The sequence below is a fragment of the Idiotropiscis lumnitzeri genome, chromosome 18 (genome assembly GCF_059441095.1).
Source record: "Idiotropiscis lumnitzeri isolate Australia: NSW breed Sydney's pygmy pipehorse chromosome 18, RoL_Ilum_1.0, whole genome shotgun sequence".
Lineage (NCBI taxonomy): Eukaryota > Metazoa > Chordata > Actinopteri > Syngnathiformes > Syngnathidae > Idiotropiscis > Idiotropiscis lumnitzeri.
In genome coordinates, this window is record NC_142408.1 from 8,238,981 (window position 1) to 8,255,483 (window position 16,503).

The 16,503-nt window shown below is 40.9% G+C and overlaps 1 protein-coding gene across 4 annotated transcripts in view; it reads right to left on the reverse strand.

The window, feature by feature from the left end:
• Positions 1-3,311: 3,311 nt before the first annotated feature.
• rxraa (retinoid X receptor, alpha a) overlaps positions 3,312-16,503 on the reverse strand; it is a 74,083-nt gene continuing 60,891 nt past the window's right edge. For all 4 annotated transcript variants that reach the window (XM_088282218.1, XM_088282220.1, XM_088282219.1 and 1 more), the window contains exons 7-11: positions 12,134-12,263; positions 9,655-9,787; positions 7,568-7,659; positions 5,118-5,223; positions 3,312-4,029 (exon numbers count right to left, since the gene is read on the reverse strand). In XM_088282218.1, the coding sequence (XP_088138344.1) occupies positions 3,882-4,029; positions 5,118-5,223; positions 7,568-7,659; positions 9,655-9,787; positions 12,134-12,263 (609 nt within the window). In that variant the 3' untranslated portion in view covers positions 3,312-3,881. The remainder of the gene's footprint in view (positions 4,030-5,117; positions 5,224-7,567; positions 7,660-9,654; positions 9,788-12,133; positions 12,264-16,503) is intronic.

Here is a 16,503-nt window from a genome sequence, read left to right on the forward strand (position 1 = left end):
TAAAATTGACTTTTCTACAAAAATAGATATTTTCTTCTCTCTCAAGTTGTTTTTTTTAAACCTTTAAAATTTTCTTGAATAGTTTCCTGTCTGCACCAAAGTGATTGTGTCACAAGGTCAGTTTATAGTTTTTTTCTTCCTGATTTTTGAACATACAATTACCAAGCAAAACATACATTTTGAAGAGTTAACAAATCCTTAAACTGTAACCACCGTCATTTCTATATGTTTGGAGGTCCCATTTATCTGCCGAGGAGCGGGTTCTTGTTCTTATTGTACACATTTTGGGCTACTGGGATTCTGCTGGTTGTTGTTTTTTTTCTTCTTTTTCTAGAAAGGTTTCAATGCATAAAATCACCCTCCTTGATTCAAAACACCAGAATACTGGTATGGAATTATTTTGGTCTGAAAGACTCTTTTCCGTCTTTCGGTGCTGGAAATACTCAAGGAACTGATCTGTCGATATATTTATTCATAAATATATACACATATACATATTAACAAAATATAGCTTTTACGTTATGAAGCGTCTATGAAGGATATCATTTTCGGTCAGGTTTGATTTCTTGTTGGGGGGCGAGCTTACACATCATCCACATTTTATGGCTTAAAAGACCTGCATGTGTCATCGATCAGTCTTCCAATAGCAGACTCCCCCCCCCCCCCCCATTTAAATTATTTTGCGCAAACTAGCAGCTATATCGATTCCGACTAAAAAGCTGCAACACTCCTCCAAAAAAGCTTTTTATTTTCCCCAACATACAAATCATCTTTATTTTGTCTGCATATATTTAACATATAAATACTGTACTGTAAACTGGGCTCACACTGGCAGTCAATACTGTCACCTGGATAATTCATTCCCCCTCTTTTTGGCAATAGCAAGCACAGAGACTGTGCCACATAAACCCTGTGAAAAAGTGCCGTCTCTGACAAGATGATTAAAAAAAGAATAAAAACTCGTGATGTGGCAGTGCAGACTCTCCTCCACTAGAGGGGGCAAGATGCTCACCCCTCGTTTTACACGTCTGGGGACTAATTCAGGGGTTTGCTTTTTGAATGAATGTGAACCTCAATCAGACGAGAATTACACACGCGTGTCCGGTTCTCCCTTCGAGATCAACAACAACAAACAAAGGTTCAAACGAAACCTAACACGGCCATGACGTCATCGGTGTCTTGCGTGAGTAACAGAGGCATCAGGGTGCCACTAGAATAATTAAAGACTGTTAACGGCTCTTTTTCCTCAAGACTATTTGGGCCATACTGAAAAGAATTCAGAAGAAAAGTACAATTAAAAAAATTGTAATGTTATGAGAACAGAGTAATCATATTAGTTTTGTCCCTGGGATAGAATCCAGCTCACCTAGGTGACCCAAAAGACAGCAAGCGGAATTGAGATCGGATGGACACTAGTTCTGACGTGTAAACCTCTTGAGAATGATTTTGTTTGAGTCAAAGAATCAAATTGTAACATTACATGAAACACAATGTAATGACAATTTGACAAAAGGAAAAAACAAATTTTGTGAGAAAGTCAAAAGCAGATGTGTCTATATCATCACGTTTTTGTTAAAAAAGATGACCTCCCCAAATAATAATAAAAAAATAGAATCATCCCATCCTATATAATAGCTTTGCTCTTCCTAAAAATACTGAAACTCTGGTGTTTTGTTAATGACTTATTCGCATATAATATGTACAACTATGTTTTTTCATTATTTGTGCGACCCTACTGCCCCTTACCGAACTTTCTGATTAAACTTTACATAGACGTGGTCGGTGTCCGATGTAGATTGATCCATTTTCTCATCTGAACGGTAATGTATTTATTTTTTTAAATTTCTCCGATTAGTGAATTGCTCCAAAATCCTGATCGTGTCCAGCCTAATTCTGATCAAGTAAAGCAAATGTGATTTGTTCGATTTTCATTAAACTGAATATCAAAATGTCACTTGAGGTCTTAAACATCCTCTTTTTAATAAAATAAGCAAAATGCTCTGAACAGTAATAATGGATTGCAATTCAACTGACCAGTGGCACAGCCCAGACTCTATTATACCTCCTTACTATTAATAAAAAAACACAGTGCTCGGGTCCCGACTGCTTCAAAGTGCTTATGAAAGAAAGAACATGCAGATCAAAAGAAAATCCATGAAATTCAAATTTTTTTAGTGTTCTTTTTTTCCCCCTCTCATTAAATTATTCAAAATGTCCCCTTGACTCCGTTGTTCCATAATCTATATATATGTATATACATCATTGAAGACAACAAAAAGCCGCTTGCTTCCTATGTAAAGCCAATAATGAGTGAGTGGGGATGCGAGGAGAGCAACGTGTCAAATATCTGCGTGACGTGAGAATGAGCAACTTTGTTTGTGTCGACCCAAACGGTCTGCACGGAGGGCAAGTGAATGTCGCCGGAACAGCAGAATATGAGTGTATGTGTGGAAAACATATTTCATCATCAACAAATGATGCAGAGACAGCACATGTTTTTGTCTCGCTGAGGAGGAAAATAAGTGGGGCCACCCTGATTGGGCCAGGGGCCGAATTCCCGCCTCGGAGGTCAATTGCGTCAACATCAGCTCTGTCATGAGGTTAAGTGCAAAGTAACAAATATACAGCCGCTCTGCTGCGATGGCAAGCGCTTCTCTTTCTACGGATACTGTCAATGGGGCGAGCCCGGGTGAACAAACTGAGGTAATAGTGCAGTGCTGCTCTGAAATGGAACAAAAAAAACCCCCCAAAACAAAACACGTAAATACTGTTTCTGGTTGCAACTTCCTGCGTAGAAAGAGATGAGGTGATCTTGAGATGCTAACACCCTGCAGTGTTAAGCGGCTGAGAGGTGGAAGTCGGAATTCACATCAATGAGAGGGGGCGGTTGCGACGGGTGAAATGAACAAAAGGTGACACTGCTACCTTCAACGCCGCATTCAAAGTTCACGCGCCATACCTAAAGATTAAAAAAAAAAAAAAAAAAAAAAGGCAGAATGTTCAAATGCCAGTTGCCGGTTGCTTGTAGTGTCAACTGACAACTGCCTGGCTTCTTCCTGTGCGCACAAAGAACTGTGCAGATTGTACATACATTACATGCCCCTCCCCCCTCAGCATCTCGAGGTGGATCACAACATTTTCCTGATTAGGCTGATTCGTAAACTCGCCAATGTTGTTGCACAGTGTTGATACAGTAAGACATGGTTGGATTTGTTTGGAACTGGGCCAGACACCTGAGGTTCTTAAACACTTTCAGTCTTTTGTAGCACACCTGTTCAGTAAGTTCCACATCCCAGAAAGCTGAACCCCCCCCCCTTTTTTTTTTTTTTTTTTTTGAAACAACTAGTGCAAGACGTGTTGAGTCCAGTCGGGGAAGGGCCTCGAGTTTTGTTTTGAATCAGTCTTGATGAAAAGCAAGAGGCCCGGATGGTTCGAGAATGTGAACGATTGTCCTGCTCACGAGGCCGGGGGGAGAGAGAGAGGGGGGGGGGGTGTCTCAACATGACGTCCACACCATGTTTGCGTACACCCACCCTGCAAGTGTTGCGTGTGACAATGCTGAATCATCTTGTCAAGATGCTGGAAAAATGCTAATCATGGCTCAGTACATTGCTTTTGTCTTCACTCCATCACATATTCTTGTCAGATATATATATGTGTGTGTGTGTGTGTGTGTGTGTCTTATCAATAGTACTTTACAAGGTATAAAAACACACCCATAATGAATTTGTTGTTCCTGTGAGATTTGACGTTGAAGAGGGAAAATGTTCACCATCACATGATGCGTCTCTCAGTGTGGGTGGGACATTAAAAAAAAAAAAAAAAAGGACCCTGCTGGGAAATGAAATGGAGGCAGATGACGGGCTCCATCATCCTTGATATTATGTCATTTGATGCGGAGCTTCTAGCATTTCCATGAGGAACGTGTCGATGGGCGTGTCGCCTATGAGTTTGAAGAAGAACAAGTGTTCCAGACACTTGAGGCCGATGGAGCGCAGTGCCGGTAGCCTCAGCAGCAGCTTGGCAAATCTGTCGCACAGCCAAGTGAGGAAGTTAGCAGGAGGACGGATGGAGCGGAGGTTAAAACCAGTTTATGCCGGGCATTACGTTTCAGTCGCGCTCAGTATGCATTTTGCAGAGTCAGACGTCATTTGATGTCTGCAAAATGACTCAGTTTCTCAAATGATTGTGCAGAAAAGGAGAAAAGTGATGCTATGATGTAGATCGAGGACGGGCAACTGGTGGCACGCAACTACACTCTGAGTGGCCCTTTGATATATCAAAAATAATTATGAAAAAATATATTTTTGTCCTTTATTTTATTTTATTTTGTTGTTTTATAATAAACATGTTTCCTCTACGACAGTGACAGCCTGTATACTTGTGGCTCGGCACCATTTGCAGATTTATTTTTTTCAATGTATCAAAGAAAAACGAAAAAAAACGTTCTTTTTTTTGTTTTTCTTTTTTGGAAACAAACCCCGTTTTTTGTGATAAAATAAGCATCCTATTGAAGTCAGGTTGGGCAAAATGACCCTCTGCTGTTGAAATGAAAATGACACTGAAGCACATTGCTTCCGCTATATACGAAATATCACGTACCCAAACTGGTAAGTTAAAAAAAAAAAAAAAGGTTATCAGAACCCGAACTTGCTATATTGTTCAAAGCATCATGTCATCAACCCATCTTTATGTTACTTATCACAGCATACGCGGGGAGTCCGTGAACTTGTTTCCGGGGTTTGGTTACATGACGTTCGTAAGTCAAGCGCGAAAGCAGCTGTGATGTTCATTTTGGCTGACAGAGGGTGACACTGCCCAACTTGGCAGCCACTTTAGATCGATGAACTATTCTGTTCATTATTATTCTACAAATTGACAAATTCTGGCACATATGTTGTGTTTTTGCAAAATGAGGTTCTCAATAGGCTTTAGATCAGGGGATGCTGGTGGAGGTTTTCCACCATTTAAACCCAGACCAGCTGAAGTTTCATTATTTTCCTCCTGGATCGGTACATTGCCTTGCATTAGAAGGTACAGTTCCTTTTTAACCACGGTAAAAAATAATCAGTGGAAAACTCCGCAAGGTCATTTAGACTTGGAAATTGTTGTTATACCTGCCAGGCTGCTCAGGGTACTTGTGTTTGCAGTAGGCCTCTAAAGATGCGTAGACTTTCTCTCTGAGAGCTTCTACCTCACTTGGGTTTGACAGACCTTTGGAGTCTGGGAGGAGACACACACACACACACACACACACACGCACACGACAGCTGTAAGTCAGAGACAGCGCTAAAATAAACTGCTTTGTACTTGAGGAGTAACCATTTCTGATTTCCGATAGAATGACGCCGACTCCTATTAAAAGTGTCCATCAATTTCTCGCCTCTCGGCTGTGGACTTGTGACGAAGGTCAGGAATTCGTGATGGACAAAAAGTTGAGTTTAACCTCACAACCCTTTGACGACCTTGTGTTCCGTGCAATTAGCACTCCTCTTTAATGCCATTGTTGAATAACTTTGGAGATGAACAAAAAACATTTAGCACTAATGGCTGAACTCAAGATGACACACAGTGAGAATGAAGCGCTCCCTTTTTTTTGTTTTTTCTTCTGTCAGAACAATCTGGTGAACTCTAATTAACAAGGACTCAGGCAAAGGAGTGAAGTGGGGCCAGCAGGCCTGGCGGAGTCTCGAACAAAAGTGGAACACAGAGGATCAGTGTGTCTGGTGTGGTCTGATCCACATTGGGCTCGGAGGGATGGAGAATCCCACACTGGGTCATGTTGGCGGTTTGGTTTAATGGGTTACTTTGGCAAGACGGCATGTTGTTCGTTTGTAAAGTGGTGCAAAACATGGAGCGAAGGTCAGAGAAGTTCTTGTGGCAGGCTTTGTTCTACCAGGTAATCGGGCCATTCAAAAGTTTTATTTTCAACCTGACAACTCAACATGGGCCAAAATGTTTTTTTATGACACGTTTTCTTAAAGGGTCAAGAAATGGAAGTGCAGAAATGGTAAATTTACTTCACGAGTTGGAGACACCACATTAAAAAGGTGCTTTTACACCAGGGTCATTATAGTCAATGAAAAACTAACAATAAAATACAAATAAAATCAAAAACACGTTTTGGTTCACCAAATTGTCAAAAAAATGGCATGCAGGAGGACCCAAACACAGGGAAGCAAGACTGCAGGGTGGACTGAATTTAATTTCAAGAAAACAAGGAACTGGGATATGCAAAAAATCAAAAGTACAAAATAACTGGGATCAAAGTATGAAAACAAACACAGAAGGGGGGGGGGGCTTGTCTTGGACTGCAGACAACCAAAAGCAACAAGATGTGGCACAGACTAAGGACAGAGAGCATTTGACAATGAACCGACCGGGACCGAAAGAAAGCAGGGAACTAAATACAGCCAAATTGACGAGGAACACCTGGGCAAGACACAACGGGTTGGAGGGAGCTGATTGGCTCGCATGAAGCACAGGTGGACCCAATAACCAAACTAGACAGACTGGCAAAAGAACACAAGGAAAACAAAATGAAAAACTTAACCAAAATCAAAATCAACCGAGACAGATTTTGACATTAATAAAATAAAAATGAAAGGGCTTTAAAAAAAATGAAAACAATAACTGGATTTCACTTTGTGTTTATAAAACTAACTATATATTATAGCGAAAATGTGCTCCGTTTTGGTCTTTTTGAATTAATTACAATGAACCTTTTGGATTTATTTTAAATGTATTTATTTTGTATTTAATGTGGATAAATACAAAAAACTGATAAATGCCAACCTAAAATGAAGCATTTAAAAAAAATGAGCAAAAAACACTAGATTGAAAAAAAAAGAAAAAAAAAACTAAACAAAACTAACAATAATGAAACTATAATAACCCACAACACACAGCTGCATTTTCTAGCCTCCCTCAAAAAATGGGGAATTTTCAAAAATGACATTGTTTTAAGTACACTGGAGGCTGTTGTGTGTGAAAATGAAGTATTCAGCCTCGGCATGTGCAAGAACGTCCCTAACCAAAACATTCAAGTCAGAACATGGGGGCGGTTGTCGTGTTTGTGCTTAAATTGCTTCTCCACCAAATGGTGCCGTGTCAACAGTTCCAAATTACAGATACACACATTGGCACATCTGCCTGTGAAATTTTCAATAGCACAAACATTATTTTAGTGAAGGCTAAGTCACTCTAGAGTCACTCTTTGGCAAATCTTTCTATTAATCAACCTGTTATAAATCCTTAATAAGCATTATCCCATCAGAATATCTCACAAAAATTAAAACACTTTTTTTTCACTGCTGAGCAAGTTGGCATTTTTTTTTTTTGGAAGCAAATACTCAGTCTGCAATAGTAACCCATTTCCTGGCAGTGTCTCAAAACTACAAAACCCCAAGCTACATTCCAGTTGCACAACAGGTTTCAGACATGTCTCTGCTGTTTCGAGGTCCCGATTACTCCACCGGATTGTTGGTGGTTAAATCAAAGCAGAGATGAAATGACAGCTGCGTTGTTTTCGTACAAAGAACCACTGAAAAGAAAGCTCGCCGTTTACCTGGGTTGAAAAGGACTATAGCTCGAAGGCACCCCAGTTCTGTCTTATCCATCTGCATATCCCGCATCTTAGACACCAACTCTGTAAGTACTCTGCACCAAAACACACACAAAAAGATGGCGATGAAGAGACGTATGTGTAATAAAATCAAATCTATAAAGTCACTAATAGGCACCGTTCTCTCTCATAAAGTCATTTGATTTAGTGCATATGTTTCATCATCGGAAAAGTCACAGTGCAGCCAAGTGTGTAATCTGGAACCAGCAAGCGCCACTTATGTTTGCTTGTGACATCACTTGAGGGCGTGACAGCACATTCAGTCGCTGGCATTCCTCGCCCTTCGCTGGCAAAGTTGTCATTACATCCCTCCACCGCCCCCACCCTCTCCCTTTTTTTTTTTTTAATTTTGTTTTTTTGAGCGGTGTCAATTGTGACTTGAATCTCATTGTGATTCAATTGGCAACACAGGAGGAAAAAAAAAGACGGAGGTGTTTATGATAATCTGTCTCATTTAAATGAGGGAGAGAGAGAGAGCGAGAGAGCTCGATAAATAAACATTATCAGCTCTGTGTATCTTAAAGCGCGGCACACTTATTACAGAGCTGTCATATATCCTGAGGCGGTGACTGCAGATTGTACAGAGACTGGCAAAGATATTGACAGATGACTCCAACGCTGCTATTAATCCTACTGCCAGTTTTATCTCGTGTTCAAGGATGTTACAACGGGCAAAACAACAGACACTCACGGGCCACTTTATTAGACATGCTCACAGAATCAAATTCCAAAACAAGAGGCGCAACAAATATTCAGCTTATAAATGATGTGATTTTTTATTCCCCTTAAACGGGACATAAGTAGAAGTGAGCAGTGTGCCTTGGCAAACTATAACAAGAATTACAATTTGTCCGAGTGTCGATGGAAACAGAGCATTAATGTCGTCCGATAGTTTCTAACGCTCTCATTCGATTGTTGTGAAGGAGATTAAAGCAGCATGTCTCCGTCTTTGAGAAAGAGCAGGATGCAAATACTTTGCGGCATAAATCATCGAAAAACACTGCTGCTCAACAGATGCTGCAAAGCAACCGCCTGTGAGATATTAGCCTGTGACAGTTTGTTGACCTGAAACATCAACAGCAGTCACAAGGGGGGGTTCCTTCACCGGCATGCCTTTTTTTTTTTTCTCTCTTTCCCATGCCCGTCACTGTTAGGTATAATTAATTCTTCTAACACACTGTGATCTCGAAATGGACTTGATTGTTTAGTGCGTTAGATTAATATGTTGTGGCAGAAGATATATCAACAAACAACACAAATAATGAACATATGTGAGGGAAGAAAAACAACACCGGAGCCTCTAAAGTAAAACATAAAAACAATTAAGCGCCATTTTCACTTTATAGATGATTGGCAAGATAATGAAAAGGGAGGTGATTGGCTTTGTAAATGCATTCTCTGGTCCAATTAGTGCTGGGAGATATCAAATGTGTCAGTTGTTGTTTTTGTTTTTTTTCTTCCCAAACACAAACATTCCATTTCTGATTTAATTAATATGTTCTCCCTCGCTTACGGAGAAAGCAATTGACAATGACAAATTTGAATCACATTATTGGAAAAAAATAGCTTTATATATTTATTATTTAATCTTGATTAAATGAATATATATATATATATATATATATATATATTATTATTGTTCTTTCTTTTTTTCCTTTTTTTTATTTGTTTAGCACCATTGTGAGACAATTAATTTTTGTTCAACACTGTGAAATGACGATAAAGATTCTAATTCTAATAATCGGAAAATTAGTTGCAATTTTTTTGCAATTAAATATAAACCGTCAGATCAAATGACTCAGCAGGCCCATACGTCAGTGGTCAACGAGTGATGGCCAAGTTGAGTGCAGCGCATTTTCTCAAATGCTAATTGCAAAGTTCCAGGAGCGTTTTATTTCACAGGTTCCACAGTTTTTTTTTTGTTGTTTTTGTGATGTGCTCACACTTACAAACATTGCAAATCATTTTGTACATCCTAAACAGGCAGGCCAAATATGCTTCAGTTCATATAAGGCAAAACCCCCACCGACCTGTCAAATATGGCTCCCACTCCAGCACTATGGGCGCTGTTGCGATGTACGTGCAGCCCGGTGGCCAACAGAATCCCGTCCTTAACGGCTATCGAACGGTGCGAAAATGACGCAATGAGGAGTTCATTCCAACCTGCGGCAAAGACGGCGAGAGGAATTGTGGAGAAGTGTGAAAACAAGCAAATCCTGGTACAAAAGTTCACAGTGCTTTCAGGCTAAATGAAAGTGACAACAAAGGGCGGGTTTTTTTTGGGGGGGGGGACCGCAATGATTCAATTAAGCTGCGTGGTGAAAGCGCTCAGGGTTCTCAAGCGCCGGCATCGGGTTATTACTAAGACATTGGATTCATACTTTCTGAAGAGACAGGCGTGTAAAAGGGATGAACTGTGGCTGCCAACACGATAAAGACAACAGGCTTGATGTGCCAAAGCAGGGGCTTGACACCAAGAGCAGCAAAGACACAAGACGCTGATCTTTGAGTGACAGGGCTCCTTTAACAGTTCTGCCTGGCAACACTCGCCTCTTCTCCCCAGAGTTGAGTTGGGTACGAGAGGAGCCGGGTTTCTTTTTATCTGTGATACAGCAGAACTAAAGCGGTTATTTATAGAAAACCTGAGAGCTGTGAGGAGACGAGCTCTCTGGAATAATGTCTCGCTCGCTCTCGCTCTCTCTCTGCTTGGCTGAAGTCTCTCCATCATTTGTGTGTGCACAGCATAAAGACTGATGGGAGGATGCGTTTTGATTCCAGGGGTGTGTAATAGCATTTCTTTTCCTCAAGGTGGATTAGGAATATAATGGTGTAATTTGGAGCGACAGGCAGCCAACCGGGGGCAATGTGTTGGGAGACCCCGAAAGACCCTCCTGCGTGTGATGTTGGTGAATGGAGAAGACGTGACAGACAAGTCGCGCTGTTGGAAATCCCGACTTGTATGATCATGAGCATCTCCACATATATCAGAAGACACAATTCTGTTTGCCTCTTGTTTTACTCACAGGAAACTGCGAGCAACACGTGGCTGTGATGAGTGTGAGAACTAAGTGTAAACTACCACGACACCTGTTTTATAACGACACCAGCATGCAGCTTGGTGGACCAATTAATTGGCAACATATTTATGAGGCCAAGTGGGGAAGATACATTGGGACACTCAGCCATTAACTTTTAGGCCGCCAGTGACGTGTAATCCCGTCAACGGGAATCCTAATGAAAACCACTGCTGACGTCAACTGCCACCAACTATGATTTTTTTTTATGGGAATGGGTGGAGAAACGTCTTGGCCAACTCTGGTTTTATGATTTAGCTGTGAGAGTTTAAAAAAAAAAAAGAACGATGGCCATCATGTGGCAGTATTGGATCATTTTTGGATGAGCTCATTGTTTGTCACAACAAGTAAGGCGGACCCTTACTTGAAATGTGCATCTTGTGATTCATCAACGTGTTGGGCATGTTAAATCTAGCCGCTCTGCCTGCTTTGAGTCGACACGCGTTGCTAAATGTCCGAAATAAAACAAGTTGGGGTTCGTGTGCGCATTCTTGCTCTTGTCCGCTCCAGCCTGTATAAGTGGAGAAACGATTGGCACGCTATTTTGGATTTTGTGGACGTGATCACATGAGCTTACGTTTGGTGTCAATAAATTCAAACTATTGACTAGAACGCTTTTATACTTTCATTGTGGTACTGCAATACCTATCATATAAGTGCCAACGTTAACGTCAATCAAGCGTCCCTTTATTGTACCTACATATACACACGAACATAGCACACACACTATTAAATACTACTACTATGTTATTACTACTATTACTACAACTTGCATAAAACTATATTTTGTGAGCCTTAAAGTCAGAATGCTCTTAATTGGCTGGCACTATAGAGGTTTTCTTTTCTAAAAATGGCTGCCATTGAAAGAGTTCAATAGATTGAAGAGAAACGAGTCGGGCGCTCATGAAAGACTTTCTATAAGATCTGCCCAATTTTTCCATACATCCACAAGAAATATTTGTGAGGTGGAGCGGGGGCTGAGTGATGTTGAGCGTTTGGAGTTGAGGGTTGTGGTTTGTGACAGAGTTAAGTTTTCCTCACTAAAGCTCATCCAGCTGCAGTCTTTAAAACATGGCAGATGAAACAAATTGTGGCAAGGAGTCATGCAATCCGATACATTAACCGCTTGCCTCCAAAGTTCATGGAACTTGAGAAAACACAACCCCCCTCCCTTTTGTTGGGTAAATAAATAAGATGGTAGTTTCCGTGATCGAAACACACATTGTTCTTATGAATCTAGAGCACTTCTTAAGACTTCCTGGGGAAGCTTTCTGTGGTCTAAATGAAGCATATACTCAACATTCAACCTCAAATATGACTTCACCCATCATATGTCTATGAACGGTAGAATTACATTCTGTCTCTATTCTTAAATCTAAATAATCGTTGACATTGTGGATTAGTTGGTTAGGCCAGGCGACGTTTTTGAACAGACCTGCTCGTAGAAGGATGACCTGGTCGTCCAGTGGCAACTCCGAGAAGTGGGGAATCCTCTTGGCCCACTCGACCAACGTAAAAAGCTGTTTGTCTGCAGCCTGACAGATATTTGTCACTGGGTCATTGGGCTGCAAGGAAGCAAAGACACAAGTTCTTAAGTTAGGTATTTACGTATTTGGATTCAAGAGCTTTTACATACCATTTTTTTAAAAATGTAAACTGTTAAATTTATGGGCAGCTGTGGCATTAGGCTTACATTGGATGGTTGTCTAATATACGTGTTAAGCACCATTTCTAAATGAAGAAGAAGAAAAAGGCTTTCACTAAGCAGACTTCTTTTTTGTTGTGGCAGACACAAAGCAGCTGTTTGGACCGTTAATGGAGCGCAAGAGGCCCAAGCTAACATTTCCCAACAGGGCTGAGGAGCTTTAATGTGACTTCTTCTCCGCACTGGTCACGGCGCCACCGTTTTTATACATCCTTTACATTTTGATAATGCCACCATTTCCGTGGCAGAAAATTAGATATAGATGAAAAATAAAAGCAGGCGCTTCTTGGGAGTGGGGCGGATAAAGGTCACGCTGCCTTTATCATTTTGCTGGCGAAATAGGAACGCCGGCTGGTTTCTGTGCGAATGAAAATGCCGACATGAATCAAGCAGGAAAAGACATCGATTGATTTTACGTCATTAGAGCCAATTAAGCCTTGAGGACAGATGAGCATAAAAGCCTGGAAAAAGGATCGCGCAGATGAGTACAGCTATTATTTTTCAAGCACGTTACGTAAGACACTGAACAGACTTTTATGAAGCCTTTCTTCACTTTGGGAGTGAAATTAAATCCCATTCATGAAAAACACGGAGAAGGAGCTGCTGTTGGGACAGAATATTTCATCAGCTGGAAAGATGTGTTCAGACGTACATTCATCTTTTTAAATTAAATTTTGAATTAACCTAGCGGGGAACATAAAGTTAAGTCACATGTAAATAAACCTATGCAAGTAGCCCTTTTAGCACTTCCTGTCGAAGAAGCCTTTTTTTCCTCTTTTTTTTGGTCTCGTATAAACAGCACGTATAAAAGTCTCTATCAGATCAGAATCATATCGAGTCGGGACTCCGCCTGTGTGACTTCCACTCAATATAGAAGCTATAGGTGAATAAAAAATTTGATTTAACCAGCTTCACAATTTTCTAAACGACACACACTACAGCAAAGCAGGCCCATGGGCCACATCTGACCCAACCCCAGTCCCAGAGCGGTACCTCACTAAGTCAAAATAAGACATAAACTACTTGTAATGCCTTTATTGCGAAAGAGGTGATGTTATTTTCGAGAACGTCTCAAGTAGCCAGGGACAAATGTCAGTTATATGATAGCGTGTAAGCAGGCGTGCGACCGAAGGTGACGACTTGTCCTCATGTTAGCAACATTTTAATTTCTTGCACAGTGGAGAGAAGGGAGGCGGGATTAGCACTATAATTATCCCAATTGAGAACAGCTCAAGTTAGTTAGCTATTGGTGTTGAAAAAGTTAGCACACTTTTTAAAAAAAAAAAAAAATAAATAAATAAATAAATAAATAAATAAAATTAATAAAATAAAATTATAAAAAAATTGATGCAAACTGTAGATGTTTTTCGCTGAGTGTTGATTAAATGACGATGATATATGACTGCTTATAGTTTCGTCTAACATTTTAATCCATCGACACAATAAAGACATGGTTAATATTGAGGTTAGTGTGTTGCTGTGGGCTACAAAAAACATTCCAGTTCCTTGCATGAGTAATTTTATTGGCCACCCCCTGCACATTTGGAAGAAACCTTTTGGGCCGTGGAGTCATCAAATGTGGCAAAAAAACCCCAAAACAAAACATGGAAATTAAAGTTCAGTCCACAATTTACTGGATAATAACTGTTTTTATGATTTTGACTTTATGCAGCAACATGGTTGGTTTGATCCAAGGGATGAAGAGAAGAACATGTGATCTGCAATCAATACAGACATTTTATGTACTCCATCTACTGAGCAGACATTCTGGATAAGGTGAAAAATTGTAAATGCATCAATAAATCCAAAACATTGAATTGAACTGAGTTTGTTTCACTTTTCAGGACATTATCTACTAAAATCGGAAATCCTGGAAATTAAATGCCTCACTAACAATAATGCTGTCACATTGATTTTTTTAAGTATGTATCATTATCTATCAAAACTGAGAATAACTAAATATTCAGAAGCTTTGACCCAGAGGGAGTGTACAATACAGTTCTGAAACTCTAATGGAACACAGACCCAGCAAGCCCAGCAAACTCAAATGTAAATCCACTCGAGCGGGGGATCGTCAACCCCAAACTCCCGTGCCAATCTCTAATGAGTAATCTGCCGCCATTCTTGGAATACAAACACTTGATAGCAACCTCTGTAAACAAAGACTGAGCGCACACTTTTGTGGGTAATATAAATGAGGTAAGTATGCTTAAGTTCTAAGTATCCCCGTGTGAACTCGCATACGAACATAATCGGCAGAACCTCCCCAGTTTCTCTCTCCAAAGCCTGTTGATCGATTCTAAAAGCTTGGAGGATCCAAACTATCAACTGCACCTCTCAAGAGGAGATTAGTTCAGGATGAAGGAGAAAGCGTCCCTCCACTCCCGTCCTCCTTTTGTAACACGCAGACCAGAGACATCTCTGTCTGTCCTCCGTATTCCCTCCCTTCGGTGTGAAACTCACACTGACTGCTCAGTATCACAGAGATGCAGTGGAAACCAGAAAAAGAAAAAAAAAAAAGTTAGAGCAGACACAAAGACGACACTCTTGGAAAATGAAAGTGGTGTCGTATTCTTCAGTGGGAGAGTGAATACTGGCAACTCATGAATATTGCAGCATCAGATCTCCTTGGGAGATGTGGTCGGTGTAGTTGGGCATGACGGATATCGTGAGACGCTCTTGCCTCTCAAAAGCACACAAACAAATCAGCTAATTCGTAGTAAAAGGGCAGAGGCAGTCGAAACAAAAGGCAACCGCGATGTGTCTTAACAGTGCAACACAGTTGAACTTCACCTCTTACACAAGTCCCCGAGTTCCCGTTCAACACGGGCAGGCCTCGTGAATGTTTCATGACTATCTTAGCAGTGTTTACACTGACCCGGTTTCTTTGCCTCTGTTTGTGGAGATGACAGGGGAGTTTTCGTGCGGCAATCCGCAGGCATCGCATTACTGTAGTCACTGTTCAACTCTCAAAGCAGCATTTAGGATGTTATCTGGAGTGGAGCGCCTCCATTGTGAGCCGCAATGGCGAGGGGGGGGGGGGGGGGGCTCCAACAAGTCTCAATTTCAACACAATTCAGCAAGTCCTTCCATTGCAGAAAAAAAAAACAATTTCATTCAAATTTGAAGAGTTTTGGGGTTGCCAGGCATGCACATTCTCCTATAAAAATGTCGTTTTCAATTTTTCATTATCCTGCTCGAAGCAGCTAATAAGAGCGTGATAACAGGGAGAAAATTGGATGCTCACACATCAGCATGGAAACGAATTACTCAAGTGTCCTACTTTTCTCATACGTCAGGAGTGGCGATGAATCATCAGTTAATTATTATTTAAATAACACAACACTTCTTGCCGATATTTCTAAAAGGGATAAGCAACTACAGCTTTACGGAAATATGATCACAGACATAACAGAACATCCATTCAGAAAAAAAAAATAAATAAATAAAACACCTGCTGGATTAAGTGACTGAAGTCGCTCCTCCATCTTAAGAAGAGGCCTCTCCTTATCTGACTGGACACGCATTACTAACGCATGTTTAACTCCTGTTCTAGGTCACCATGAGATAAACACACTTTATTCAGCTTGGCCAGACCTCAACCATTAGACGGTGGTGGTGGCCCATTCATGCTTGTGCACTCACGGTCTGGGCCCTGTGATTAATTACAGCACGGGGCAGTGCTTCTCAATGGAGACCTTGCAGGAGGGCGGAGAGGGGGGGGGGGGGGGAGGATCGGGGAGGAGGCAGGGAATGCGACTTGAGAGAAGAGGAGTACTTGTGGTCAAGCCAGCCTGCAAGGCAGTTATTTTCGCTAACATCCCATGTCAACGTTTGGTTAAGTGGACTGTTATCCAAAATTGTTATCCTAGAGGTATTTAAGCATGACATTTTTTAAGTACAGCACAGCCTCAAAGCGGTTTTATTTGTCTTGCTACTGCTGTCATTGTCTTGTCACTGAGCACAGAAAGCAATGTACAGACTGAATGACGGTCCAATATTCTACGGTGGAACCTCCAAATTTGAACGGCCCTGTGGCCGTTCTATGCAATAAAACTATTTGCTTGGCACATTTCACAACAGCTTCTGCAGTAAAATAA